The 27,772-nt window shown below is 66.8% G+C and overlaps 1 protein-coding gene across 3 annotated transcripts in view; it reads left to right on the forward strand.

Moving 5' to 3' along the window:
- BAHCC1 (BAH domain and coiled-coil containing 1) overlaps window positions 1–14,020 on the forward strand; it is a 57,253-nt gene extending 43,233 nt beyond the window's left edge. For 2 of the 3 annotated variants that reach the window (XM_032322104.1, XM_032322102.1), the window contains exons 11-27: window positions 2,208–2,407; window positions 2,528–2,664; window positions 2,966–3,094; window positions 5,004–5,121; window positions 5,728–6,019; window positions 6,774–6,956; window positions 7,053–7,354; window positions 7,553–7,627; window positions 7,752–7,911; window positions 7,996–8,110; window positions 8,184–8,259; window positions 8,355–8,463; window positions 8,802–8,921; window positions 9,067–9,243; window positions 9,359–10,533; window positions 11,188–11,424; window positions 11,904–14,020. In XM_032322104.1, the coding sequence (XP_032177995.1) occupies window positions 2,208–2,407; window positions 2,528–2,664; window positions 2,966–3,094; window positions 5,004–5,121; window positions 5,728–6,019; window positions 6,774–6,956; window positions 7,053–7,354; window positions 7,553–7,627; window positions 7,752–7,911; window positions 7,996–8,110; window positions 8,184–8,259; window positions 8,355–8,463; window positions 8,802–8,921; window positions 9,067–9,243; window positions 9,359–10,533; window positions 11,188–11,424; window positions 11,904–12,110 (3,812 nt within the window). In that variant the 3' untranslated portion in view covers window positions 12,111–14,020. The remainder of the gene's footprint in view (window positions 1–2,207; window positions 2,408–2,527; window positions 2,665–2,965; window positions 3,095–5,003; window positions 5,122–5,727; window positions 6,020–6,773; window positions 6,957–7,052; window positions 7,355–7,552; window positions 7,628–7,751; window positions 7,912–7,995; window positions 8,111–8,183; window positions 8,260–8,354; window positions 8,464–8,801; window positions 8,922–9,066; window positions 9,244–9,358; window positions 10,534–11,187; window positions 11,425–11,903) is intronic. The other variant, XM_032322103.1, reaches the window with a different exon arrangement.
- The last annotated feature ends 13,752 nt before the right edge of the window (window positions 14,021–27,772 follow it).

Consider the following 27,772-nt stretch of genomic DNA (forward strand, 5'->3'; position numbering starts at 1 on the left):
CTGCTCCATCCTCCCCAGAAGGGACGCCCTGAACTCCCCCTCGGCCAGGCGTGGCGTTTGGTGAAAGTCCCCAGGGGCCCCCGGGAAGTGGGGGTGAGGACCTAACCAGGTTGGCAGCTGGGCTATGGTGGAGCAGGGGCTCAAACCGCAAGCCCTTGGCTCGTGGGCACCCTCGCCGGCCAGGGTGCTCAGACCCCCTCCAGCCCCACCCAGCAGGCCTCAGCCGCAGGACGCCTGGCCTGCCCCCACCTGGGCTCGGGCTGGGGGAAGTGGGTGGGTAGGTGGCCAGGCCTCCAGACCTCCGTACCGGATCCATGCCAAGGGACTCGGGCCCCCCCCACTGAGTCCTGGGAGCCGGAAAGGGGTTTAGTCGCCAGACGCTGTGTCTGTCTGTCCTCGGGGGGTGAGGCCTGCTCACGGGGGCCCGGCCCTGAGGCTCCCAGCGATCCGGCTCTTGGAGGCACCGCCTCAGCCTCCCGTCCTCCCCGGAATTTCGGAATTCCAGTCCCGTCCCTCGCGGGGGGTCGATGCCCCTTTTGTCCTGAGTGAGCCTGAAACCGGGTGACGCTGAGCCAAGATCCCAAACTAGAGCCCGCTTTGTACGGGTCTGCTCCTCCCCTGCTGCCCGACCCTCAGCCCTGTCCTGGCGGCCCCCTACCCCCCACCCCACTGACCCCGTGAGACAGGACCGTGGCGGGAAGCCCGAGCCTCCCTCCCCAGCTGTGTCTGCAGGGTGTAGTTTGAAGCTGAGAAGAGCCGTCCCCAGCACATCTCCCCACTGGCACCAGCCTCCCAGGCTCACCCGCGGGGTTGTGGTCTCCACAGGCCTAGTCTGGGGGGTGGATTGAGTCCGGGGGGGGGGGTAGAGCAGAGGGGCTTCTGGCTGCCACAGTGACCCCAGCAGATAGGACCTAGTGTGGGATTTCTACCTGATATAGGGCTTGGGGATAGCCCTGTCCTGGCTGCTGAGGGAGCCAGCTTCCCTCAGCCTCCCTCTGGCTCCCGTGCCCGGGCACCTCTGAATTCCCAGCACTCTGAGTGTCCAGAGACTTCCACGGCGGCCGCGGCTCACGCCCAGCGGCCAGAGGCTGGCGCTCCTGGCACCCGCCGGGCGACTCTGTCCTGTGGCGGAGGCTCTCTCCCTGCAGGGCCGTGGCTGTGGGCATGACTAGGCACTTCCCCTGGCACACAGCAAGGATCTCGCAGGCGGTGGCTGAAGTGGGGTGTTTTCCCCACCCCTCGTGCGTCTTCCTGTGTATTTATCTCCTACATCCGTGTGGCTCATGGGGTCTCACTCTCTGATGGGCTGTGATTGACCCGTCTTCACTGTTTAATGTGGTGATGGAATCGTGTTCCCATGGCTGGCCCATGTGGGCGCCGACGTGTCCCTGTCACCGAGGGACCCTTCCTGGCTCTGCGCACACCTCCCCTGCCCCTGGGACCAGCCGTTTCTCTGAGAAGCCCGGGCCCTGTCCTGGTGGGATGGTATTAGAAGCCAAGTTCAGAGTGTTGGGGTGCTCACTGCAACTGGGGTTTTGCCCCTCGGAGGTTTTGCCTCTCAGAGGGCAGAGCTATATGTCCTGAGCTATATGTCCTGAGGTACCCTCAGACAGCTTCCAGCCCAGGCACCCCATCTGACCGCCCAGGGCTCCCCCTGGCTGGCCCCCTTTCCCTGGCTGTGGCTCTTTGTGGGGTCAGCCTGCCCCTGCGTGCCTGACTCCCCAACTCTGCCACCACCCTCCTGTCCTGAGTCCGGGCTCCGGGCCTTTCCACTGGACAGATGCTGCCCTCCACGGGCCCAGCTCTGACCCTGCACTGGGCCATTCCTCTCTCTCACCCGACTCTTCACGTGGCAGAAACACACGGGCACTCTCTGTCGGAAGCATAAGAAGCCGGTCTCTTAGTGCGTGAATGCTTTGGGCACTGCCCCTAGGTCTGGGCCATCCCAGCTGGCCTGGCCCACAGCAGCCAAGAGAAATGTCCCCCCACCTCCTCGGAGCTGAGGCGAGGGCTGCTGGAGGCCTGGCCCTGTGCCCACCTCGTGGCTCTCAGCCACCTCACCCTGGTCCTCAGTCCCCACGTTTTGGGGAACTGGGAAGCTTGGAGGTTCTGGGCCAGGACGAGATGCCGGCTGACATCGAGAGCCTGTCCAGGGGGCAGTATGTGCCTGCCGCCCACACACACGCTGACCCTCGTGTCCTCTGCAGAGGAAGAGGACATGCTGGCGTTCGACCTGCGGCGCCTGGCCACACTGGCCTCGGCCTGGTCCCTGGTGGAGGCTGCTGGCCTGGACAGCCCACCGTCCTGCGCCCAGCCCCCGGCTCCCGACGCCCGCAGGGCACCCACACTCACCCCCCGCATGCAGATCCTGCAACGCAAAGACACCTGGACCCCCAAGACCAAGCCTGTGAGTGAGGGGGCCTGGCTGCCCCGGGGCTGGAATCCCAGGGGACCCCCGAGTCTCCCCCTCCACTGGCCACCCTCATGGTGGGGCCTGAGCCGGGCTCATGGTGCACCTGCCCAGCAGGTGTGCCCCCTGAAGGCCGCCATCGAGCGGCTGGACACGCAGGAAGTGGAGATGCGTGTGCGGCTGGCGGAGCTACAGCGGCGCTACAAGGAGAAGCAGCGAGAGCTGGCGCGCCTGCAGCGCAGGCATGACCATGAGTACGGCCAGGCCCGCGGGGGTGCGGGGAGGAGGCCCAGTGGTACAGCCCAGGGCCGCCACCTCAAGGTCGGGGGCCCCTGCGGGTGCCAACCTAGACTGCAGGCTGGGGTCTGGGGCAGCCTCCAGACGCAGTGGAAGGAAGGATGAGGAACCAGCCTGCGCATGGGGACCCGGCTCCCTGGGAGGGCCTGCCCCACCCTCATAGCCCTCCAAAAGGCCCCTGCCCCCTGCACACCACCCCACCCTCGCTGGGGAGTCAGGTGGGCGCCAGCCTCTGACCGCCCTTCCTGCGGCCTCCAGGAGAGACGAGAGCTCGCGCAGCCCCGCTCGGCGAGGGCCCGGCCGGCCGAGGAAGCGCAAGTACTCCAGCCTGCTGTCCCCTCTGCGTCCTGGGGGCCAGCTGCCCAGGGGCGACGGCAAGAAAGTCAAGTAAGTCCCGGGTGCGTGTGCAGGCGGAGCAGGGCGCTCTGGGCCGGGTGGGGCTGTAGTTCCCTCTAGGCCCCTCTTCGCGCCCCCAGCGCCCCCGAAGACCCAGCCCCTCCCCCCCAGAGCTCTAGTCCCCGTGAGCGTCCAGGGGACGAAGCCCGCTGCAGGCGCCACCTTCTTCCCGGTGCTGCGCTCGAGGCTCCCTGCTTCCTGTTGGAAGCCCAGAGGGCCTGGACCGCAGCCACAGCAGGCCCACACCCCTGGCCGTGGCCTTGCCCACACGGAGCAGCCTCTCGGGCTGCCCCGTCTGATGCTGCTGGTCGCGCCCGGCGCTGCTCACGCTGCGGCGCCGTGTTATTACCCATTACCCGCCCGGCGCACTCGTTGGCACGCTCCCGGGCCGGGCATAATTGTCCTTCTCGGCTGCAAATTGCCTCTCCCGGCAGACCTATTTGCATAAATCCTACGAGCTCCTGCAAAGCCGATTGGCGAGCGCGTGTGCGCCCTGCATCAATCCTGATGATTTGGTAATAATAGTTAAATCGGCACTAAATGGTTTCTTCAATTAAGACAGAGGCAAAAAATTAATCTCAGGGCTTTATGTCACAAAACATTAGCAAATGCAGGGAAGGTTACGGGGAGGGGGAGTCCACCCGCCTGTGGGCAGGGGCGGGAGAAGCCGGGGCCTCCCCAGCCCTCCCTCCCCCTTGCCCAGGTGCCATTCAGCGGGGGACCCCCCAGAGTTTCCCTTTGTGGACCAACTAAGGCCGTTGGGACCTCTGGCGAAGGCGGAGCCCACGGAGGCGGGGGGTTGGCTCGGGGCCCTGTCGGAGTCCCCGTGAGGCTGCCCCACGCTTTCCCGGGGTCCCCGGGGCCCTGAGCCCCGGCCCTGGAAATTCCGTCCTGCTTCTTGCACTGCGGCCACGTTCTTCGCTGACCCACCACGGCAGGTCCCAGCTAGAGGGTAGCGGCGTCAAGACAAAAAGGGACACAGCATCCAAGACCCTCTCTTCCCAAGGATCAGGGCTCCTGCCTGAATCTGGGGCTTCTACTCTCTCTCCATCCTGCTGTGGGGCCTGGCCCAGCACTGCTGGCCGGCAGTGGGGACCAAGCAGGAAGCAGAAGGTCGTGGGTGGGAGTGGGGCGCAGCATCACTGGATGGGCCGGCTTCTCGCTTGGCTGCCTCTCTGGGCCCCCAAAAGCCAAGGCCCTCAGCCTCCCTCTATGACTTCTCTTCATTACCACCCTGTGAGTGAGGGATGGGGTGGGGTCAGGCCCAGCCCCTCAGGCCGCCAAGCTCCCAGCCCACACCTGTGGGGCACCCCTCCCTCCAGACCTGGAATTAAGGACAGGGGTGTGAGCCCGGCAGCTGGGGTCCCTGGAGGCTGGGAGGCAGAGCCTAGACGTGAGTTTTTCTGGCCATTGGGCCCCGTTGTCTTCCTGGCAGTGGCCAAGTTGAAGGGAAGGGACCCCACTCTCAGGAGCCTCTCTAGCTCCCTCCTTGTTCTGAAGTCTGGGGCAGGTGGCCTTGGCACTCACCGAGGGCCAGGCCTGGACCACGCGCGGCCCCACCCCAGGCTTGCAGAGGGCCACAGTCATTACTGTCCCCATCTTCCAGGTGTGAAGACTGAGGCCACAGCTAGCTCACAGAGTGGTCCAGCAGGCCTCAGGGCCCTGTCCTGAGTCTGGGCTGCCCTCCCTGGTCAGCGAGCGGAGGCCCTGGCCGGGAAGCGGGGGGCTCAGCCCCTGGGACCACCCAACAGCTATGTCCAGTCCAGGAAAGAAGCAGAGCCCATGTGGGGGCGGGGCAGGGTCTCTTAGCTGCTGTCACAGGGACCCTTGGGCGGACAGGGCCCGGGGGCCGAGGCAGGCTCGCATCTGACCCACGTCCACCGGCACCCCATCCCCCCAGAGCGGTGCGGTCCAGCCTGAGCCTGCTGTGTGCTGAGCTGCGGGGCAGCGACGGACCCCCGAAGAAGCAGAGCCGACTGGAGGCCGGTGTCTACGCGGGCCTGCAGGCACCATCGGCGGTGAGCACTGCGGCAGCCTCCGCGGGCGCGGGGACTCGGGGACTCGGGCAGACGGCTGCAGGCCACACACCCGCCCCGTGCTGGCCCCCAGCTGGGGTCCCCCTGCCAGATGAGGAAGTAGAGGCCTGCGGAGCCGCAGGTAGCCGGGTGTGGCTCCGGCCGCTCGTGCGTCCGCCACGTCTGTGCTCCAGCGGAAAGAGAAAGACTGTTCTGGGCTCCAGACTCCAAGCCGTGAGAGCCCGTGCTGTCCACGGTGACTGGACCGCTCCCTTGCGTAGTGGGCGGCCTCCCTCAGGGGCTTTCTCTCGCTGCCAGTGGGCCCTTCCTCTGCGTGCAGGGCACCCCCTGTCCCATCCCCCACTTTAGGGCCCTGAGAGGGACAGGTGAGACCCCTGGGCCCGTGGGCTCCCTCCGCAGTCAGGGAGCGGTCTGGGGGTTGCTGCGGGGCGGGGGATGGGTAGGTTCCAGTGGTGAAGCCCCCCCTTGGACTTCGGAGGGCAGGACCCGGGGAAGTGCGGCTTTGGCGCTGACCCTGGCAGAGGGCCGGCGGCCGGTGGGGGGAGGGCGGCTCGGGGTGGGGACACTGACCGCTGCCGCCCTTTCTAGGACAAGGTTCGCTGCAAGAGAGGCAGTGGGCAGGGCGAGCTGGCGTCCGCCGCAGCCCACAAAGTGACCCAGCTGAAGCCGAAGGTCAGGACCAAGGGGCTTCCTGCCGGCCTCGGCCCCTTCAGGCGGAAGGAGGCTGCCCCCGGGGGACGCATCCGGAAGAAGCTGTCCCGAGGCAAGACCGCCAAGGTGCCCGGGGCAGCCCGGCACACCCAGCCCGAGGACGGTGGCGCCAGCAGGGAGACACCCAAGTTCCCGGCCCAGGCTTCGGTGGCCACAGCACAGGAGGCAGGCAAGTCGTCGGCATGAGGGCCCCAGCCAGGACGTCCACTGCGGTCCCCCAGGGCCTGGGGGAGAGGGCCCACGGCTGAGAGAGCCCTCAGAGCCGGGTCAGGACCTCTGAAGAGGACAGCCTCCCGCTACAGCTGCGGGGGAAGCAGCCCCCGCCCCAAGGCTGAGCCCAGTGGCTCTCTGCAGGGCCATGGGGAGAAGGAGCCCCCGGACACATCCTGGACAGGGGCTAAAAATAGGCCTTCCGCCTGCTGAAGGCTGCTTTCCTGCAGCGTCCGGCCGGTCTGACCCGGAGGGGTATCTGGCCCCCAGCAAAGCCGCGTGTCCAGGGAGACCGGCGTCTGGGAAGATCAATGGTTCGGCCGCCCCAGGCCTTGCCCGCCCCCTCCACGCTCTCGCTGGAGAAAGAGCAGAGGGAGGGAAGAGGAAGCAGGAGGCCGGCTGGGGGAGGGGCTGCCCTGGGGAGGGCCGTGCCCAGGCCCAGAGGCGGGCGCCCTGCTGCTCAGGGCGTAAGAAAGGCAAGCAGAGGCCGGGAGAGGAAGGTCAGAGAGGCCCACCCTCCCCATCCTGGAGCAAACATCCTCCCCAGGTGCCTGGCCCAGGTGCCTCTCCCCTATAGTAGCCCCAAGGGCAACAGTGACGGCCCCCTCACCACCCCCCAACATAGCTTGTGCGCCAGACCGTCGGGCCCCCGACCCCACCCCAACACGGTGTGGCCCCGACGCCGAGTCACCTGAGCCCTCGGCCTCCCCCAGGCAGTGGCTATGACAGCGAGAACTGCGAGAGGTTCTTGGGGACAGAGGCACCCCCCAAGGAGCCCGGGCTGACGCTGCACGCGGGGGCCAGCGTGACCGTGCTGGGGCCCTCCCCCTCTTCTGTGGTCAAGATGGAGGCCAACCAGAAGGCCAAGAAGAAGAAGGAGAGGCAGGGCTTGCTAGGTAACCAGGAGGCACGGGCGGGCCAGGGGTCTGCCTCGGGGTGGGGGGAGGTTCCCAGCCTCGGGGACCCCTGGGACAGCCGCCTTCCCCCCACAGGGGCCTGCCGCCTGTCCAGCCCAGACAGCGAGGTCAAGGTCAAGAGGCGTGTGGTGAAGACCGAGGTGGGCGCCAAGCTGGAGCGTGCCCCAGGGCGCAGGCCCCCGGGCGCCCCAGGCAGGAAGAAGGCCAAGGGCAAGGCCAAAGGCAGCCTGCGGACAGACGCGGGGGCCGCCTCCAGCAGGGACACCCTCTTCAGCCCCGCCCGGGCCTTCACCTGCCGCGAGGAGGGCAGCAAGCTGGCCAGCGAGCGTCTCAAAAGAGCCACGCGCAAGAGCACGCTTCTCCAGCCGGGGCTGAGGGTGAGGGCCACGGGGGCCCCGGCGGTCCTGGGTGCCGTGGGCGGGCAGTGATGCCAAGGGAGCGCTCGCTCCCCCTTCTCTCCCTGCTCACGGTGGGCTGCCCTGCGTCAGCACACACCAGGCCCCTGGGCGCACCCTGGGCTGGCCGGGAGCCGGAGGCCGGGGCCACGCTGACCTCCTTCCTTCCCACCGCCCCAACAGCGGAAGAATGGGGCCCTGTCCATCGCGCTGTCGCCTCGGAACGCCAAGGCCATCCTGGGGAAGGGCAGGAAGGTAGGCACGGTGGAAAGCGAGGCCGTGGGCCAGCAGGTAGCGCCCCCATCCCCCGGGCGCCGGGTCAGGACGCAGGCCTCTCCCGCCCACCCTCCAGTGGGAGTTGACCCCTCTGGCCCCCCAGGGCAAGGGCCGGGCTGTGAGTCGGCTGCTGGAGAGCTTTGCGGTGGACAACGATTTTGCGTTTGACGACAACGGCAGCTTCGAGGAGGAGGAGGAGGAAGAGGAGGAAGAGCCGGCGGCCGCCAGCCGGCCTCTGAGCGCTGAGCAGAGCGCAGCCCTGGGTGAGCGGCCCCGGAGTGCCCCTGGGTGCCGGGCGGCAGGGGCGGCGGCGGGGCCGTGCAGACGCTGACGCTCTGCTCCCTCAGCGCGCTCGTGCACCATCCACAAGGAGGACCTGCAGGACGGGCTGCCCGTGCTCATTCCCAAGGAGGACAGTCTGCTGTACGCGGGCAGCGTCAGGACCCTGCAGCCCCCTGACATGTGAGGCCCGGGGGAGCGCGGGGCGGGGGGGCGGGCAGGGACGCGCGGGCCGCTCACACGTCTGCTCCCGCAGCTACAGCATCGTCATCGAGGGCGAGAGAGGCAACCGGCCCAGGATCTACTCGCTGGAACAGCTGCTGCAGGAGGCGGTGCGGGGCCGGCGGGGCCGGGAGCGGGCGGTGAGGGGACGCCCCGCGGCCGCCGGCCCCGCCACCCCCTCACTGCCCGTCTCCCGGCCCCGCAGGTTCTGGATGTGCGGCCGCAGTCCAGCCGCTACCTCCCCCCGGGCACGAGGGTCTGTGCCTACTGGAGCCAGAAGTCCCGCTGTCTGTACCCGGGCAACGTGGTCCGAGGTGAGCCGGGCCGACGTCCGGCGTCCAGGCTCCGCAGACACGGCTCCCTGGGCCCTGGGTGGGGACAGGGCGGGCGGCTGTGGCCATCCACGTGGCCCGGCCGGGAACAACAGGGAATGTGGGGTCCCCTGGGCCACAAGCAAGGGTGTGGAGCCCCGGGGTCGTGCAGGTGAGTGAGTGGCTGCGGCGAGGCTGTCTGTGTCCTGGCAGCCGGGGCAGCCCCGAGGAGGCAGAATGGTCCCGGTGTCTGCGAGGCGCCAGGAGCCCCCCACCTGGCGGCCGGGGCGAGCCGCGCGGAGCCGGAGAGGGCCCCCTGCTCAGCTGGGCCTCACCCCCAGGCTCCCGTAGCGACGAGGAGGAGGACCTGGACTCCGTGGTCGTGGAGTTCGATGACGGCGACACCGGCCACATCGCCGTCTCCAACATCCGGCTGCTGCCTCCCGACTTCAAAATCCAGTGTGAGCCCTGGGGCTGCTGCTGCGGGGGGCCCCTCCCTGCCCCCTCCCTGCCCCCTCCCTGCCACCACGCTGTTCCCCTCCCTTGGTTCCTCCCAAGACCTGGGGGAAAGCCGGGCCACGCTGAGGCCGCACGTCCACTCTGCAGGCACTGAGCCCTCGCCCGCACTGCTGGTGTCCAGCAGCTGCCGGAGGACCAAGAAATCTTCCTTCGAGGTCCCCCCACCCAGCGAGGCCCCCGCCCCGAGCCTGTCCCCCAAGGTGCATGACGGCCCCGAAGCCTCGAAGACCCCCGGGAAGAAGTCCGTCAGCAAAGACAAAGCCGGTACCCATGGGGGAGGCGCAGGGAAGCACCTGGGGGGAGGGGGCGGAGTGCCCAGAGCTCGGCAGGGGGTTGGGGGGGAACAGGTGGGACCTCTGACTCCACCTGCCCCCCCCAGGCAAGGCGGAGCTCCTCACCTCAGGTGCCAAGCCCCCCGCGGGGGCCGCAGACCACTTCCTGGGCCGCCGGGGCAGCCCGCTGCTGAGCTGGTCGGCGGTGGCGCAGACGAAGCGGAAGGCGGTGGCGGCGGCGGGCAGCAAGGGCCCCGGCGCGCTGCAGAACCTCTTCCAGCTCAACGGCAGCGCCAGGAAGCTGCGGGCCCGCGAGGCGCTGTTCCCCGTGCACAGCGTGGCCGCCCCCGTGTTCGGCAACGGCTTCCGCGCCGACTCCTTCAGCAGCCTGGCCAGCGCCTACGCGCCCTTCGTCGGCGGGGCCGGGCCGGGGCTGCCCGGGGGCGCGCACAAGCTGCTGCGGGCCAAGAAGGCCGAGCGCGCGGAGGCCGAGAAGGGTGCGCGGCGGCGGGCGGGCGGCGAGTTCCTGGTCAAGCTGGACCACGAGGGCGTGACCTCCCCCAAGAACAAGAACTGCAAGGCGCTGCTCGTGGGCGACAAGGACCCCAAGCTGGGGCGGCCCCTGCCTAGCCCCAGTTACGCGCACCCGGCCCTGGTGGGCAAGGACAGGAAGGGGCGGGCGCCCGTGCACCCTCTGCCCATGGGGCTGGCGCTGCGCAAGTTCGCGGGCCAGGCCGAGTTCCCGCTGCCCTGCGACAGCGACTGCCACAGCTCCTACTCGGACGACGAGGAGGACGGGCCCGGGCTGGCCCCCGGCGTGCCCTCCCGCTTCCTCGCCCGCCTGTCGGTGTCGTCGTCCTCCTCAGGCTCCTCCACCTCCTCGTCGTCGGGCTCCCTGTCCACCTCCAGCCTCTGCTCCTCGGACGACGAGGGCTCCTCCTACAGCTCCGACGACGAGGACCCGGCCCTGCTGCTGCAGACCTGCCTCACCCACCCCGTGCCCGCCCTCCTGGCGCGGCCCGAGGCCTTGCGCTCCAAGGGCGGCGGGCCCCACGCGCACGCCCAGCGCTGCTTCCTGTCCCGGGCTGCCGTGGCCGGCGGGGGCGCGGGTACGGGCCCCGGCGGCGGCAAGTCCAAGCTGAAGCGCAAGGAGGCTCTGAGCTTCTCCAAAGCCAAAGAGCTTTCGCGGAGGCAGCGGCTGCCCTCCGTGGAAAACCGGCCAAAGATCTCTGCCTTCCTGCCCGCCCGGCAGCTCTGGAAGTGGTCCGGGAACCCCACGCAGGTAGGTGGCCCGGCCCCCCGCCCCACCCGCCGGGAGCCCCTGCTGCCCGGAAGCCCGCGCGCTCCCTCCCTCTCGTCCTGCTTTCGGTTTTTCTATTTCGGGTCGACAAACAGAAAAAAATGAACTTTGGGAAGAGCAAAAGCTTGTGCGTGATGTGACCAGGCAGGCAGCTGCCCCCGTGTCCCCTCTGAGTCCCCGCCGCCTGCACGGTGCCGTGGGGCGTGTCCCCCAGAGTTTTGCTTCCCATGCGGCAGACCCCCGGGGGTACATCTTTCTGTGTGCACAACGGAGTGGGTTCAGGGGGCTGCAGGGTGCTGCCCCACTGCGTGCACACGCACTCTATGGACAGAAACGCCGTTTGTGCCTCTCTGCCCTGGGAGCCACACCGCCGTGGACACCCCCGTGGCTTCCTCCCCTCCAAACCTTCCGGTCCAGCATCCCTCCTCAGTCATGACCCAGCGTGCAGGGCGGGCACGGGCGTGACCCTAACCCTGGAGCGCCCCGTCTGGCCCTCGAAGGCGTCTGTGCACACGCGCTTGCACACGAGACGTGCCGTCTGTCCTTCCGCTGTCCCTCTGTCCCTCCCTGTCTTTCTCCTGCCCGCCAGTCCCCGGGTCTTTCACTGCCGTCTGCCTCTGGCTATGTCCCCTGCAGCGCCGGGGCATGAAGGGGAAAGCCAGGAAGCTGTTCTACAAGGCCATCGTCCGGGGCAAGGAGACGCTGCGCGTCGGGGACTGCGCCGTGTTCCTGTCGGCCGGGCGGCCCAACCTGCCCTACATCGGCCGCATTGAGAGCATGTGGGAGTCGTGGGGCAGCAACATGGTGGTGAAGGTCAAGTGGTTCTACCACCCGGAGGAGACCAAGCTGGGGAAGCGGCAGAGCGATGGGAAGGTGAGAGCCGGGGCAGGCGGGGGCCTGGGGGAGGTGGAGACCCAAGGTGGGGGGATGGGGGGCAGGGGCGGCAGGCAAAACCAGAGGAGTGGCCCCATCCGTGAACACCCCCCCGCCCCCCACACCTTGAGGCGTCCCCGCGGAGGGCGGAGGCACTGGAGACAGGTCACCGGGGTCCCTCCCCGGCCGTGCCTCCCAGGGTCCCTGTGGCAGGGGGATGGTTTCACCTCGCAGGGGGCACGCGGCCCCAAGCAGGCCCTCTCCGCAGCAGACCCCACCCAGGAGGCCCCCAGCATCCCCTCTGTTCTCCCCCGGGAAGGACACGGGTTTGCAGACGCTTCAGAGAGGGGCAGGACCCAGAGTGCCGGGGCCACGGCTCCAGAGCTGATCTGAGGGGCCCTCCCAGAACCGAGAGGCGGGCCCCGCGCCGGACGGGGCTCCCCAGCGCCGCCCCGCCCAGCTCCCCGCTCCCCCGACAGAACGCGCTGTACCAGTCCTGCCACGAGGACGAGAACGACGTGCAGACCATCTCCCACAAGTGCCAGGTCGTGGGGCGGGAGCAGTACGAGCAGATGGCGCGGGGCCGCCGGTGCCAGGACCGGCGCGACCTCTACTACCTGGCGGGCACGTACGACCCCACCACGGGGCGCCTGGTGGCGGCCGACGGAGCGCCTATCCTGGGCTGAGCCCGGCCGAGCGGGTCCGGGGCTCGAGCCCAGGGAGCGGCGGGCGGCAGGAGCACGCAGCGAGTCGGCAAATATGCAAGCGCGCCCGGGCCCAGGCTTCGCATTCCTCTCCCCGGGGAGCGGCGCCCGGCCCTCGGGGGTCCCCCGCCTCGGCCGCCCGGACGGGAGCCCGCGCTCCCGTCGGCCGTCCCCGAGAGATCAGAATCCAAGCCATATTCTCCCTAGTACCTCCGACTGTCTCCCGCCAGGGAAAGCAGAAATCAGGTGTGTTGTCTATTTATTTCTCTATGTAAATATTGTATTTCTGCGGGAAGTTTTATGGAAAAAAATAGTGGAAGAGGATTTTTTTTTCTCCCCACACGCGTGATGAGGGTGTATGTGCATGCGTGTGCGTGAGTGTGTGCGTGCGTGTGTAGGTTTCGTTCTGGGGGTTTTCGTTGAAAATGCACTGTTTTGCTCAGCCTGGCTGAGCTCTGACGGGGGCGTCTGTGGCCACGGAAGCAGCTGGGGGAGGGGCTGGCCACGGGAGGGAGGACAGGACCCTCGGTCACGGCACTGATCGCGGGGCCCCGTGCGATGGAGTCACACTGGTGTTTATTCCCTTTTGACCCACCTACTAGGAAAAGCGTAGCTGGGGTGCAGGGCAGTGAGGGAGGCCCCCTGAGGGTCCCCGGGGACAGAAGGGATTCCAGAGGCTGAAATAAAACCAGGACCAGCTGGTCCCCCAGCAGCCATATGTGTATCTTACCTCTGTTCAAAACAAATATGAACAAATATTTTAACGTATCGATATGGAAAAAAATGACATTTTGATTTTATTTCCTGAATATTCCAAGTTCTTACTGATTTCCGTTGCGATGGTCGGTTTGCCCGAGCCTCCACTCGGAGCAGGGAAGGGGCCAGCCCCCGCCAACTCACCGGGAGGTTCCGGCGCCTTTTCTGTGGCCGCTGGGCATGGCCGATGGCCGGGCTGGGAGACCAGTGTTTGGGGCATGGGGCCGCTCGGGTCCCTCCTGTCTGCCTGAACCCACGCCCACGAGGGGCTGTTCACCCCGCACCCAAGAGCCTCAAAGTGCTTGTCACCCCCTCATTCCTCCTGTGGCAAGAGAGACCGGGTGAGCCAGACCCACGGCCTAGCAGCTCTTATCCCAGAAACCTACGTAGGGCCGCGTGTCCTCACGTGCCACCACACTCCCCAGGAACCCCAAGAAAGCCCCCCCCAAGTTAGTCACTGTTTCTGCAGCCCAGGTCCCTGGAAAATGTGGGATGTCGGTGGGTGCCCGGCACCCCAGCCGGGCCCCTCTCTGGCCCCTTCCTTTCCGGCCGGGAAACCACTCCGGCCCCACCTCCCGCTCCTGGCTCCACGGGAAGCACAGGGGCAGGGAGGGGGTCCCCTGCCCACCAGCTTACCTCTCCCACCTCGCTCTCCCCTTTGTCTCGGCACGAGTGCAATATTTCAGTCCTGGCAGTCACCCCGGAGGCGGCGCCCGAGGGCCTGCTCGCGGCTGCACAAGCAGAGTGGAGAAGACGCGCCCGGCGCCAAGGCGCAGAGTGGGGACGGCCCAGCCGCAACAGCGAGAGTCCGAGGCCCTTCGCAAGCCCGGGCACGCAGCGAAGGAGCAGCCCCTTCTCCCGGCCCTCGCGCTGACTCTCCCGTCCGTCCCTCCACCGGAGCGTGTGGGCCATGCGGCCTGCCCTCTGACCCAGGGTGGACGCGGCGGAGCTCGCTCTTGTAAATGTGTAAACTAAGAGGATGGTTGGATTTTTTTTTTTCAATGTAAACACTAAAAACAAACAAACAAAAAACACAAAGGTTTTATGAACAGCAAACTCTATGTAAAGGCATTTTAGTATTAAATTTTTTATTGATAACTTGCTTAAGAATAAATATATGAACTATTGTACAGGTGGTCAGTGGTCCGGAATCCTAACTGTGCCTCGGCGTCCGCCTGACGTCCTCGGTGTCTCCCCGGAGGCCACGGCGTCTTGGGGGGCAGTCTCAGCCAACATGCCCACGTGCAGGCCAAGTCCGCGAGAGGGGAGCCCCTCAGGGCACGGGGACTCACACACGTGAGGGGACTCTGCAACCAGAATGGGCCTGGGGTGGCTTTGGCCTTTAAGACCTCCCAAGAGGAGGGTCCCTTTCTTTACACATCTCACCAGCCAGGGCAGCTGCTCCTGGAGGAAAGGAGGGAGGCTCAGCCCCCGCAAGGCACAGGCACAGGGGGGATGGGTGGTCCCTAAAGTGCCAGCTCGTAGAGGGGTCTGGGCAGACCAGACAATAGACACCTCCTCAGGGAGAAGAGGAATTCATTCATTCAACAAACATTTTCTTAGCTGAGAGCCCTGAGGAGGGGTAATAAACAGTGCTCCCGACCGTTGATGGAGAGCTGAACCCCCCAGGTTGGAGGTGGTCAGAACGCAGGGTACATCGGGGAACTGGGGAGCCACCCCAACAAGCTGCTAGCTAGAGAGAGCTGTGTCCAGTGAAGCTGCAGGCCCAAGGTCTTTCTGGAACTGTCCGTCCAGCCAGGGAGGAGGCACTCCATTTTTCCCTCCACCTCCAGGGTCCCTGGGGAGGGAGGTCCCGGCTGGAATTACAGACCCCAGGAAGGAGACTCCGATTAGGGCAGGTGGACAGGGCAGGGTAAGTGTGGGGAGTGAGGCCACGACACAGGGACCCCCCCTGCAGGTGTGTAGGGAGCCGTGGGCCGTTTGTGCACACACACCCCCACACACAACCACCAGCCCACGCTGGGGCTGCCCTCAGCCAACCTGCTGACACCCCCCCCATTTCCTCCATTGGACCAGCTGTCCAGAGAGAGCAGAGGGGACAGGGCCCTGGGCACAGAGCCGGGTGGAAGGGGCAAGAAGCTCTTCCCTCAGCAGTTCTGAGCCTGCCAAGCAAGGAGGATTAGAATGGGGTGTCTGAGCAGGAGGCCTGGGGCTGTGTACACTCAGGGCACACATCTGCTTCGAACATCCCCTGACTGAAGTCTGAGCGCCTGGATTCAGCTGTGCCTGAAGGTGGACAGACTTTGCCCTTGGACTGAGTCCATGAATCAGCAGCCCCTGCTTCACACGGGAATTGGTGGGGTTTCCGTCTTGGTGGCCCATGGTCCCAACTATCCAAGGGCCGCAGCAGGAAGAGGGACAGAATGGGGCTGGAGGAGGCCTTGGGGGCCAGGCTGAGCCATGGGACTTGATAAAACAGGAAGGGCAGCTCTGAGGGAAGGAGAGCCTGCTAACCTAGGTTTCTGGCTTAAGAGCCCTCCCTGGGCTGGGGAGGAGGGACAGGGGCCAGGCCAGAGGCTCGAGAAACCCAGCCTCTGGCTTCACACGTTTACTTGTGGGCAGGGGCAGAATCCAGGGCACCCAGGGCCAGGATGAGGATGAAGGCCTGGAGCCACTGCCTCGGGCTTCTGGGGGCCACGAGCCGGGGTTTGCAACTGCGCCGCCTCCTGCCCACACCAAGACGCAGGGCACGGTGGGCACCGGCGGTCACAGTGGACGTTCTGGAGCGAGAGAGCAGGGTGGGGCCAGAGCGGGATGGGTGCCGATGCCCAGAAAGGGCAACAGTGGCCGCCCGGCAGCCGGGTGGGAGAGCTCCCCTGACCCGTCACGGGTTCGAAGCCTCCGTTCCACCGATACTGGCGCCAGCCACAGCCTTCGAGATGCCGGGCACCCTGAGAGGCAGACAGGAAAGGACATCACAACAGTCCTGCGGCCAAGACGGCGTCCCCAGTGGAATTCCGCCAGGAGGCTCGGGCTGAGCCAGGCCTGCTAGCTGCCGCCCTGGGCTCCCCGCTGCAGCCAGACGGACGGCGACTTCAAGGACACCGTGAGCAGCAGCTCATGAGGGCTTCCCGGAGGAGGCGATGCAGGCAGAAAGGCGGTGAGGAACACGGCCGGCGGCCAGGAGGCACAGGGGCCCGATGCTAGAGATGGAGTGTGACAGGCCCGATGGCGGTGGCTGTGCGGTCTGCCAGACGACAGGCTCTAGGCGGAGGGCCCACACGCCCGCTGAGACCACCCCCGCTGGGCCAGGTGAGAGGGGCCCAGCCAGCCCCTGGGGAAGGGCTGGTGCCCAAAGAGTGGCACTAAGGGCCTGGGTGGGGGCCAGAGTACGTGGAGTGCTGGGAGTGTTGGGGGGCGTGGTGATGGGCGCAGGAACATGGGCATGTGGGGCATGTGGGGCAGAGGCTGATGACCACAGGGACACAGCAAGGGGGGACCGAAGCAGGATTGGGCGAGCCCCCAGCAGCTGCACCTGCTCCTTCCCCTTCCCCTCCAGGTGCCTCCCTGCTCCCTCCCGCTTGCCACCTTCACTCAGAATGGCCCCTGCCTTCTAGAACCTCCCACCCCCCAGAACCGGGCCCCAGGCGAGGGGAGGGGGTGGACAGTGGAGCCCCAAGGGTTAAATACACAGGACTGCACTTGGACCAAGACAAACGAGCCATTATGTGAAACGCAAAGCAAGATAAATGGTGGCACTGGGCACGGAGATCGATACAAGGGGTGTTTGATCAGGTAGAAATGACAACTCGGCTGATCGCCATTCCTTTTCAACACCACAAGCCAATCGCGGGACGAGGGCCTCTAATTGTTTCTGCCCCAGCCTGGGGTGGGTGGGAGCCGGCCCCAGACCCGGGCCACGGACAGGTGAGAGGTCAGCTCCGTGCCCCGGCCTGCGAAGGGGCATCTGGGCACTCAGCCAGCCAAAGGCCACGGCCTCCTGTGTCTGTGCAGCAGAGAGGTGAGACCTGCCTCTGCGGCCCCGGCTGCCAGCTAAGGCAGTGGACAGAGCCGGCACCCAGGAGTGACCCTGAAAGGCTTCCTTGCTTCCTGCCAGGACCCCAGGAGTCCCGACCTCCATACTGCCTCCTTGCCACCCCCCCCCGCCCCACCCCCTAGGGGTCCTAGTGAAAGCCAGCCCCCCGCCCCCCACCCAGCGCTGCTTCTCCTCTAAAGGCCAGGCCTCCTGTGCTTCTTCCCACCGCCAGCTCAAACCCAGGACGGTGACGGAAGCAGGGCGGCTCTGGGCAGACCGGCCGGGAGGGCACTAAAGGAACCCTCTCAGGGCCCACCCCGGGCCTGAGTACCACGGGCGGGGGCACCAAGAGGCCCTAGTGACGCAGGCCCCCAAAGAGGACAAGGGAGGCAGGCAGGGCGAGGCGGCGGGTGGGTGGCAGCCCGGCTCTTCCTTGCCGCGGCCCAGGCCCGAGTCCACCGCCGGCTCTTACCGCCCCCGGGAACGGGACAAGATGAAGGCGAAGCTGACGAGAGGCGGCAGAAGGGGCTTCTGGGGGCGCACGCACGCACACCGGGCCCTTTCTCTGGACCCCACGTCACCGCCCCAGATGGGACGAAGAATGGCCCAGCCAGCCCTGGGCTACCCCTTCCAAGCGCACTGTCTTCTCATCCTCTGGCCAGCAGTGACAGTGACAGGACTCAGAGTGTGGGGATACATGCCCGGCCCCAGGATGGACTCACTGGAGCCAGATTCTACCCCCGCCCGGTTCAGGGGCCCCGGTACCCGCCACCCGGGGATCCCTCGGGGCCCAGGGAGGTGCCCCCACAACTCTACCCAGGTCCTCACAGCTGCTCCAGGGGCTCAGTCCAGGGACTGGCAGGGACTTCCCTGGGGGGCCTATGGGGGGCTACAACCCCTTCTCTGACAAATGTTCACAGAACCTCCTAAGTGTCAGGTGTGCACGCACCTGCCGTCCCTGTGTGAAGGATGAGGCCTGGAGGGGTCTACAGCCGTGGGATATGCCTCCCCCTCCCCACACTAGCCTGGGAGGCCGTGGGCCCCGTGCAGCTCCCTGGCCAGCCCTGAAGGAGCATGGGGGCTGCTGGGGCAAACGCTCCGAGACCAACAGGACCCGGAGAAGAGAACCGAGGGCAAGGCCCAGGCTTCCAGGCCAGGTGAGCAGAGATGCCTCCAGGGAGGGGAGTTCTGGGGAGAAGCTGGGGTGGGAGGTGTGACCGCTCCTCCTCCCCGCACTGGCTGTCCTGTCTGTAGGCCCCGACTCCGGGGACGTGCCCTGCCAGGAGCTCTGACGCACTGTTCCTATGTCCAGGTGGGCACAGGACCCCAAGAGTAGTCTGGGCCCCCGGGGGGAGAGCATCTCCATCGGATCCAGTAGGGACAGACCCCCCCCCAGGGGGATTCGGATGGATAGGGTGACTGTGGGCCCTATGGACAGCCCTGGGACCATCCTTGGGCCTCCTTACCTCCAGTCTGGCCAGGACAGCCAGAGGCCGCAGGACGGAGGACCCATGGGGGCTGTAACTGGTTGTGGGGAGGGGCAGGCCCTCTGCGCCGGTTGGCCCCCGGCCCACTGTTCTGCAGTCTCAACAGCCGTCCCATCCCAAGCCCTCCTGCTTGGGAGTCCCGCAGGGGCACGGTTCAGGCAGGAAGGGGCAGGGTGGCCTGCGCACACCCCCTCTGTGTTTGGTGCGGTCCTGAGTGGATGGAGTCGGAGACCCAAGCTTCCCAGCACCTACAGCGGCCCCGAAGCTCACACACCTCTCCACTCGGTTCACCCCTGAAGGGTGGGGAGAGGCCCTCCCAACCGAAGCGGGAGGCTGCAGCCATCCCTGAAGAACACCCAACGTCCTGGCCCGCACTGCCTTGGACAAGAGCTGACGAGGGCGGCCTGGAGCCCCGGGTGGGGGTGGGGGGCTCAAAATGAGCTGCGAACTTGGAAAATTGTTTTCTTGGGCCCCACATTCCCCTGATGCCACCCCCCTTCTCTGGCCTAGAATAGACTGAATTTCAAGTGCTCTCTGTCACCTGCTGCCCCAACCCGGGGGTGGGGGGGGTCCCTTCCTAGGGGCATTTCCTGTCGGATTCTGCAGGGCTCCCAAGGCAGACCACCTGTGCACAGGGAGAAAGGCCCGGGACTGACCCAGCGCGCTGGGCGTCCCGGGCCGTGCCTACGGTTCAGAGAAAACCTTCAGCAGTCCCGTTTTCCGGGATGGAGGCACAGTAGCCGCTGCGGACAGCCGGGGCTGCAGAGGCTGCCCGCGCCTCCCATATAGGGCCAACTCCGTGGAAGCAGCCGCTCCGCCATCAGGCAAGCGTTTCTCGCCCTTGCAGATGTGATGTGCTCCCGGCACGAACACCACCTGTTCGCATCCGGGCCATCCGTCCGTCGGTCTGTCACCTCCGTAAGTACATGCTGAAGACCTACTGCGTGCCGGGCTCCCTGCCAGGCACGGGGGCGCAGGGCTGAGCATCTCAGGAAGGCCCCGCCGGACAGGGCCCCTCACGAGCGCGGGCGGCGGCAGGCCGAGCAGCCCGGCCGAGGAGCCCAAGGAAGGGAGCCGCTCGCCCCTCTCCCGGGAAGCCCGGCCCCGGCAGCAAGTCCTTCCAGGGGCACCTCCCCGGCCTCCTTCCGCGGGTTTAACGCGCGGAGGTGGATTCAAGCTCCCGCTTCCCGGGCAAAGCGGCAGAGTCAGGCGCCGCCGTCCCCGCGTCTCCTCAGACAACGGGGCCCAGAAAACCGCCTCCAGCCCGGGTCGCTGACCCTGCGCCGGCTGACCCCGACGCCGGGGCAAAGCTGCTCCCGCCCCGCCCGGCCGCGGGCGCTGGGATCGGGCTCCGCCGGGAAGCGGCGCTCCGGACGGCGGCGGGGCCGGCGCCCCAACCCCCCGCAGGACGGGCCGGCTCGGGCCTCGCACGCGGTCTGCTGCGAGCCACGGTCGCCCGCCCCGTCGGCCTGCGCGCCCGCGGACCGGCTGCGAGCCTCCGTCCCGCGTGCGCCCCCGCACGGACGCAGAGCCGGGGCGGCCGCCAGCGGGCCGGGCGGGGACGCAGCCGTCCCGGGCGAGGTCCCCGGCGCCCACCGGCCCCGGGCTGCAGGCGCCGCGGGAGGGACACACGAGCCCCGCAGGCCCCGGCTTCCGGGCGCCGAGGGGAGCGACGCCGCGCCGGCCCCGCGGACACCCGAGGCCATCCGAGGCCATCCGGGCGCCCGACCGAGACCCTCCGGCCGCGGAAGACGCGCCCCTGCGGGCTGGCGCCCAGCACGGCCGCCGGCCACGCCGCCCCGCACGCGCCGAGCCACGCGGGCTGCCCTGCCGCCCTCCGGTCACATGACCCCGGCTGGGCCAATCGCGGCGCCTCGCCTCTCGCTTCCTCTGGGGAGGTGATTGGCTTTAGGGGTGAGCACGTGACCCAAGCTGAGCCAATCAGGGCCTGCCCCGGGGTTCTCGGGCGATCACCGCCCCCAGCGAAGGGAGCCGTGCGGCCGTCGGCCCCCCCAGGTGACCGCCAGTGCAACCTGGGTGCCCGGCTTCGTGCTGTCCTCAGGCAGGACCGCACACCCGAGCCGTGGGGGTCGCCAGATAAAGCTCAGGACCGCCAGCCGAATTCGACTTCCAGATCAACGAGTAATTGTAGCGTCAGAACCGTCCAGGCGGTGTTAGGGATATACTTATGCTAAAGGTTACTCACTGCGCCCCTCCGTCTGCTCCCGAGCCGGGAGCTCAAACTCACGACTCCAGATCGGGTGTCGGGAACTGCTACCGGCGGAGCCAGCCAGGCACCCGCTCTCTGTAACGTCCTGTGTGGATTTGCCACTGGGGGTCAGTGCGTTGACCTCGAAACCCAGCTGTTTGTCAAACTGGGTGCAGCCGAGCCCCCCGGCCGCAGCGGACGCACCCAGCAGGTGTCCAGCACGGAGCAGAAGGGTGCACATAGAGGAGGCCAAGCAGGCCCCAAGGCACAGGAGGCCACTGCTGCCACAAATTCATGGCCTCTATGAAGCCCGGTGATCTGCTGACCAAGGGAGAAGCAGTGTGGGCGTGCAGATGTGCCAGCCCCCGCCGCAAGCGGAACGCGGTGCAGTCACAGCCTTGCCTTGCAGGACAATCCTTCCGGCCCTGGTGGGGGGCAGGGCACAGACTGCTGAGCAGAGGCCTGGATGTCCAAGGCCAGGATGTACACAGAGTCCTGGGCAGAGCTTGGCCATCTCAACAGCCATGAGGGACTTAGGAGCAAATGACTCGACTCAGGGAGGCTGGAGAAGGAGAGTGGACAGACATCATGGACGGTGCCCAGAGGCTGGGCATCTGCCTGCCCATGTGAGTGCCATCAGAGGACCATTGCAGGAGAGTCCTGCACGGTCCAGTAAGCATGTGACCCACCCCAGGGCGGCCTGTCAGCTCCCCTCCCCCTGGGAGCCTCAGGCTTGCTTCCTGAGCTCAGGCTGAGAGCACAGTGGGCAGGAAGATGTGCACAAGGACCCCGCCATGAACCTCTCCACCTGGATCCCCCGACAAATACCCAAGTGTCAGCGACAACAGACCTCACATCCCGACGGTGACACCACACCTCAGGGGACCCAGCCGCTCTGCAGCGGCAAGTCAGTGACGTTGGGCCCTTCCGCCATGACACGTCCTGATGGGCCTCGTGAACCCCTACACCTGCCCAGGAAACCCCGCCCAGCCCCTGCCACGGAGGAACTCCTTTCGGAGCAAAGGACTATGATCATCCCTGTGCCACGCCCACCCGGCCCTGCAGCTCGGGCTGAAGGGGTGCAGCCCACAGGCCCACGTAAGGGCTGTTTCTCCCTTGGCCCCAGACATGTCCAGGAGCTGGAGGAGCAGGCAACGTTTCCTGCGTTGTACCAGCGAGCTTGGGCTCTGCTTTCCGTCCTGACTCAGAGCCGGGCTGCTCTGGAGTGCATTCTCCAGGGGGGGGACACGGCCAGCCCAGGAAATGGGAGCTGGGGCCACACGGAGTGCATGGGGAAGGAGGGTTTGGGGTGACCAGCCTGGACTGCAGTTGGCAGGAAGACATGGGTGGGACTGGGGACCTCAGGTACGTTCCTCCGCCGCATGCCGATGTGTTAAGGGGGGACCTTCGCAATCCCAGGAGGGCAAACGGCACAAGGGCTCTGACTCCCTCAGCAATAAAGGTTGGGTGAGCCCCTCGGCGCGGAGCCCACCCATCCGCAGCACCGGCTAGAGGCGAGGGCAGCGTGGAAGGTCAGCAGCAGAGGGGTCACGGACCCCAGCCGTAGCTGCGACCCCACGGGAGAGGAAAGGGCATCGTCTGGACTTGCCCGGGGCTGGACACATTTTATTCTCCCCTCCTTTCCTCTTCCTTCCTCCCGCTGTGGCACGGGTCGCAGACATGCGGGTGGTGGGTCGTTCTAGCGTCTACTTGAGGCTCCAGACACTGGGCAGGATCTTACCAGAACTCAGGGAGTGCGCACACCCCAGGGGACTGTGGTCCCGGTCGCCTCCCCCGCCACGGTCACGTGCCCGAGGTCAACCTCTGTTGGGAAGGACGTTTTTGTTGACCCTCAGACAGTGGCACTGTGCCAGGCAGGGCCCCTGGAGTCGTGGTGTGAGCGGGGGAAGAATGTGTGACTTCCACGGGGCCAGAGTGGGGCCTCCTGGCCACTTCTTCCCACGGCAGATGCCCCTGCTTCCTGTCAGAATTGCCTTCACCAACCCACATGGTTCCGTAGAGCCACCAACCGCCCCCCGCACAGCGCTGAGCTCGGGACCCAGGCCTGGACGGCCACAGTGTGCTGACCCCTGGCCCAGGGAGGAAGCCCTTTCCTGGACATGCCGTGAAAAACCCGTGTTTCTACTGGATAGCCAAGCTGGGACGCGTGGCCCAGCCAGTACGCAGAGAGAAGCCAAGCCAGCAACAAGAGAAACCCAGCATCTCCGATCGCCTCGGAGACCCAGAGGGCGGGGCTGCTGCCCCTGGCGGCTCTGGTAGCAACTTCCGCTGAGAAACTTGGCATTCAGAGTCCCTCAGTTGTAACTGGAGGGGCTTGGGTGCACCAGCCCTGAGGGGCGGATGCCCGGCCTGCCATCCCTTTCTGAGCAGCCAGAGGCCCACAGTCACCCCTCCTGCCAGTGCACACCCTCTCCCCCCAAGCTCTGGTCCAGCAAGCACACTCTGGTGGCTGGTGGGGCCAGCGGAGGCCTGATGGGGTAGAAAGGGTGGTGAATTTCTGGGGAGCACCCCCAAGCTCCTGCAGAAGTACTGCAAGGCCGAGACGTCCAGAGAATGCTGGAAGCTCGAACATGCCCGACAGCAGCCACCCAGCCGGACTGGGCAGACCCCGCTCGGTGCTGTGCAGCCGGTTAGCAGCTGGGGAGGGGAGCAGGGGCCAGTGTGTGCCCTGTCGTGTCCCTGGCCCGTTCCGCAGCTCCCAGGTCATCTACTCTCTGCCTGTGCTCCTGCCCAGCGCTGAGGGCACACTGGTCATTCAGGGCCTGGCCACCCACCACTGACTTGCCTCCTGTGCTCTGGGAAGATGGGAAGGGGCCTAAGGCCACTCCCATGTCCTGCTTAAAGAGGGGGCAGGGACAGCGCCGGTCAAGAAGGGACTAGGAGAGTGGGAGCATCCTGGGTAAGGGAGCTCCCCGCAGATGGACAGTAGTTCTGGAAAGTTCTCAGCGGGCTTGCTTCTCTTGGCCTGTCAACCGTGGGCCCTTGCTCTTCTGAGACCTAGTTCCTCATCTCTGAAAACGAGAAGATGCCAGCGGGACGGGGCATCAGCGGGGGCTCCGGCGGGGGCTCCGGCGTGCCCTGTGACCCTGTGGCCGCTGCTGTTGGGCCCTGAGGGGCCCGTTGTGTGCAGAGAACGAGGGGGAGCCCATCCACTGGTCATTTCTGGCCCCAACAGCATCCCCTGGTTTCTGGTTACTGGGAGGGACAGAGACTGCATCTGTTTTCCCCTTTCCCCAGCGTGTAGCTGGGCTCCTGCCTGGCCGGCGTCAAGGTCACATTCCCCAGCTTCCCTTGCAGCTAGATGCTGCACTAGGGCCACGGTCTAGCCAGCAAGGGTGAACAGTGACGCCATGTCCTTCTGTGTCAAGGCTGTGCTCCTCCGCCCTCCCCTCCAGCTGCTTGTCCTGTGCACGTGACAGCTGAGCCGCCAAGGGGGACCAGGGGCAGGAAGCTGCACTCGGGATAACAGAGCAACAGGGCATGACGAGCGTGGGTTCCCGCCGACCCCGAAGCACCCCCAAGCTTTCCTGGAGGCTTCCCGTGAAAGAGAAAGGAATGTCCCCCTCACTTAAGTCACTGTATTTTGGAGTTCCTGCGGGGACGGATCCGGAGTTTGGGATTTAGTGTGGCCCCCGCGGGCTCGGAGGGCTCCCCCTCCACCTCTGTGCCTCCTCCGGGCCCCTCATCCCCGTGCTGCTGGGACACTTCCCTCCAGAGTCCCCGGGACACTGCCATCTCCGAGGCCAGCTCACTCTCAGTCCCAACGTCAGGCCGGGGCAGGCCTCTCGCAGCACAGAGCACTCATTGCAGCCTGTAATTATGTATTTATTGTGGATTTCCTGGATTGCCCGCTGCCCCGGACTGCCATTAACCTGTGAGCAGGGCCCCCGCCTCTGTGTGCACCCTCATATCCCTGCACCCAGCTCGGGGTCTGCGCACAAACGTGCACCCAGCAAAGCCCCACCAGGCGGGCACTGACCCTACCGACACCACGGCCCTCCCCCCGCCCCTCCCCCAAAGCCCAGAATCCCCTCCCCAGCTCGCTTTGTTCTGCACCAGCCCTGACCTCTCACCGGAGCTCCATGCCCCGGGCTGGCCAGCTAGCCACACCAGCCGCATGTCATTTTCTGGGAGAATTGAGACGGGAATTCCAGAAGCAGCTCCAGTGCTCACTGGCAGTTGTGGCCAGAGTTTCTGTCCTATAAATGGGGATGATACCCCTCGCCTCTTAGTCATGGAGGCATTTGGAAGATCAAGAGATGGCGTGTGTTCCCCTCACCCTCAAAGGGCAGAGTGAGGGACAGATAATCCCAAGGGCTGGCACAGGTCCAGCGCCACCGGAACCCACCCACACTGCCGGTGGAAATGGTGGTCAGCACTGCCCTTGGAGGACCGGTCGCATCCGGACCAAACCAAACACTTGCCTCCCCGGCCCCCCACCACCAGGCACACGCCCAGAAGACAGGCTCTAGAATGCTCAGAGCGGCACTGCTCCTAACCCGGAGGGAGCCGGGAGCCGGAGAGAATAAACCGTGCCGCCCCATACAGTGAAACACAACACAGCCGTGCAAAAGAACAGACAGAAGCAGTGGTGGGCTGCCGCCTGTGGCTTAGCTGAGCGGGGGCCCCTCGGAGGACAGGCAGGGCTCTCCGTCAGTGTGCATTCAAGATCAGACTCCCCAGATGCCACACGATTTGATTTCCCTCCTGCCCTTGCTTCCCCTTCTCCCCCGCCCCACCTCCTACCTGCTTTCAAAGCCATCTCATGGGCCACCTCCTTCCCTTATCTCCATTCTGTTCGGAGTCCCTCCCTCCCGAACCTCTCCAGGTCCTTGGCTCAGGCTGCCTTATCCTGAACTCATGTGTGGCTGTGCTGTTGGACCCTGAACTTCCCGACTGGAACACACTCTTTTCCCCTTGGGGCCCCCTGGGGCTGAGCCCCGGCTGGGCAGAGGAAGGCCCCCTTTCTCTGGGTGAATATGCCCTGCTTCGAGGGCAGGCCTGTGTTGGCATGGACCGTATGCCCTAGTGTGTACTGGGCACCCAGCAGACCCAGGAACCATGAAGAGGGGACAGTGAACAAGGCAAGTCCCTACCACCAGATTTATAGTCCCCCGTGGCAACGGTTTAATGAAAATGGAATATCCAGGAAGGCTTCCTGGGGGAGGAGGCACCTAACTTCATTGCTCACGTGCACCAGCAGGAGCACGGTTCCTCCACTGCCGTGCCCTGCACTCCTCATTGGCAGGCTGTCCTGGCAGGAAAGGCTCCAAATGGTTCTGTGGGAGAGAAGGTTCTGCTGAGCCCTGGGCTGCCGGTGGGGGTGGAGCGGGGATTTGGGGCGAGGAGTTATGTAGTGTAGATACGGGGTGTGGGGCCATCTCTGCACAGGATGCTCACAGGTTTCACTTGCATCGTATGGCACTGCCATAAACCAAAACAGCGACGTTTCTAGGATGAGTCAGTTCCCGCCTCAGAACGGTCAGAGCACACCTCGCTGCCCCAGCTGCCCTGCCTGGTACCGGAGCCTGTCCCGGAGCCTGTCCCGGAGCCACAGTGTCAGCTTGGCCAAAGAGGAGCCTGAAGACAAGAAAGCCGGCGGGGAAAGCCGGGTCAGTCTGTGTACCCATCCTGCTCCCTGCCGGGTCGCTGTGTCCCTCTCCCCAAGGTCACAGCTCCTGCTGGCTGGGCCCCTCCCGGGACTACCGCGGCCCTTCAGTCTGCAGTGGTGACAGCTCCCCTTTGTTGCCGGCCCGGGCACTGCACCATCCGCCCTTTAATTCACTGACTTCCACTGACTCCGCGCTCGGCTCGGGACCGTCCGAGGGTGCCAGAGGCACGAAGGCCACGTCAGTGCCTCATCAGAGAACACGGTCCGCGTCCCCTTCCGAGGAGCCTGGAGCGGTTAATGGAAGCCGCGGGGAGGCCAGCCCTCTCGCCCGCTGGGCCGTTGCCGCGGGCCGCACCGGGAGCTGACTCCGTCGGTGAAGCGGCCGCCCCGGCCCCTCCGCCGCCCGCAGCGGGCCACGTCTCCCCCCGTCCGCGCGACCCAGCCCCGAGACCCTCTCCTCCGCTCCCGGCCCCGGAGCGCAGTGGCCTGGGGGGCGGCGGGGGGGGCCGGGGGGGGGGGCCGAAGCCGGGCGCCCGGCCCCGGGGAAGGGAGGCCCGCGGCGCGGCAGCCGCCTGCCCCGAACAGGCTGGTGGCCTCGAGGCGGTCACTGCAGCCCCGCGCGCGCAGCGAGGGCAGCCACCACCCGGCCCCGCACCGCAGACCGGCCGGAAGGCGGCACAGCGCTTCGAGCGCACACGGCGCTCGGGGTCTCGGCGACGGCTGGGGCGGCGCGGGGAGCCCTGGGGCGGGGGTCCCCGGGGCGAAGCGCGGGCGCGGTCGCCGTCCGGTCCCCAAGGCGCGGCCCCGATCCCCACGCCCCGCCCACCCGCCGCGGCCCGCGAACCGCCGCGCGCGTCGCCCCACGTGGGGCCGCACGGGCCCGGGGCTCCGACTCCGGATTGGTCACCGTCCGGCCAATCAGAGGTCACCTTCAGAGGCGGCCGCGCCGATTGGCCGCCGCGGGCCGGCCGGGGGAGGGGGCGAGGCTCCCTTTTGTTCTTTCTTCCTCGGCGCCGCGCGCCCCACCTCCCGCTCCCCGCCTCCCGGGACCCCCACCCGGAGCCGGGCCCGGGCCGCCGGGGATGTGGTGGGGGCCGCCGGCTGCCGCCCGACGCCCCTCCAAAATGGCCGCGCGGGGGGCCCGGCCTTGCCCCCGCCCCCGGCTTGTTCACACGCAAGAGAAAGACCCTCCGCCTGACACGCGGCCTGTGCGGGGCCTGACCTTGCCCCGGCCCGCTCGGTCTCCGTCGCGCGGTCCCCGTCCCCTCGCCCCCTCCGGTGTCCTCGGAGCTGTGCAGAGGAGCGCGCCAGAACCGAGCCTGCGCTCCGGGTACACGTAAAAGCGAACGAGAGAAGGCTGCAGGCGGGGGCGCGCCGCGGCGGGCGCGGGGTCCGCATTCGGCCGACCTGTCCCCGAGACCGTATTCCGGGCGCCCGTCCCGCTGGGGCTGGGCGGGGGAGGGGCCAGCGGCGCAAACTCTCCCTAAATCATCCCGGCTCTTCCCTCTGGGGTGGAGAGTGGTGGCTCTTGGGGCCAGGGGCCCACACAGGGAGAGAGGGGCT

Source organism: Mustela erminea, chromosome 18 (genome assembly GCF_009829155.1).
Source record: "Mustela erminea isolate mMusErm1 chromosome 18, mMusErm1.Pri, whole genome shotgun sequence".
In the NCBI taxonomy this organism is placed as follows: domain Eukaryota; kingdom Metazoa; phylum Chordata; class Mammalia; order Carnivora; family Mustelidae; genus Mustela; species Mustela erminea.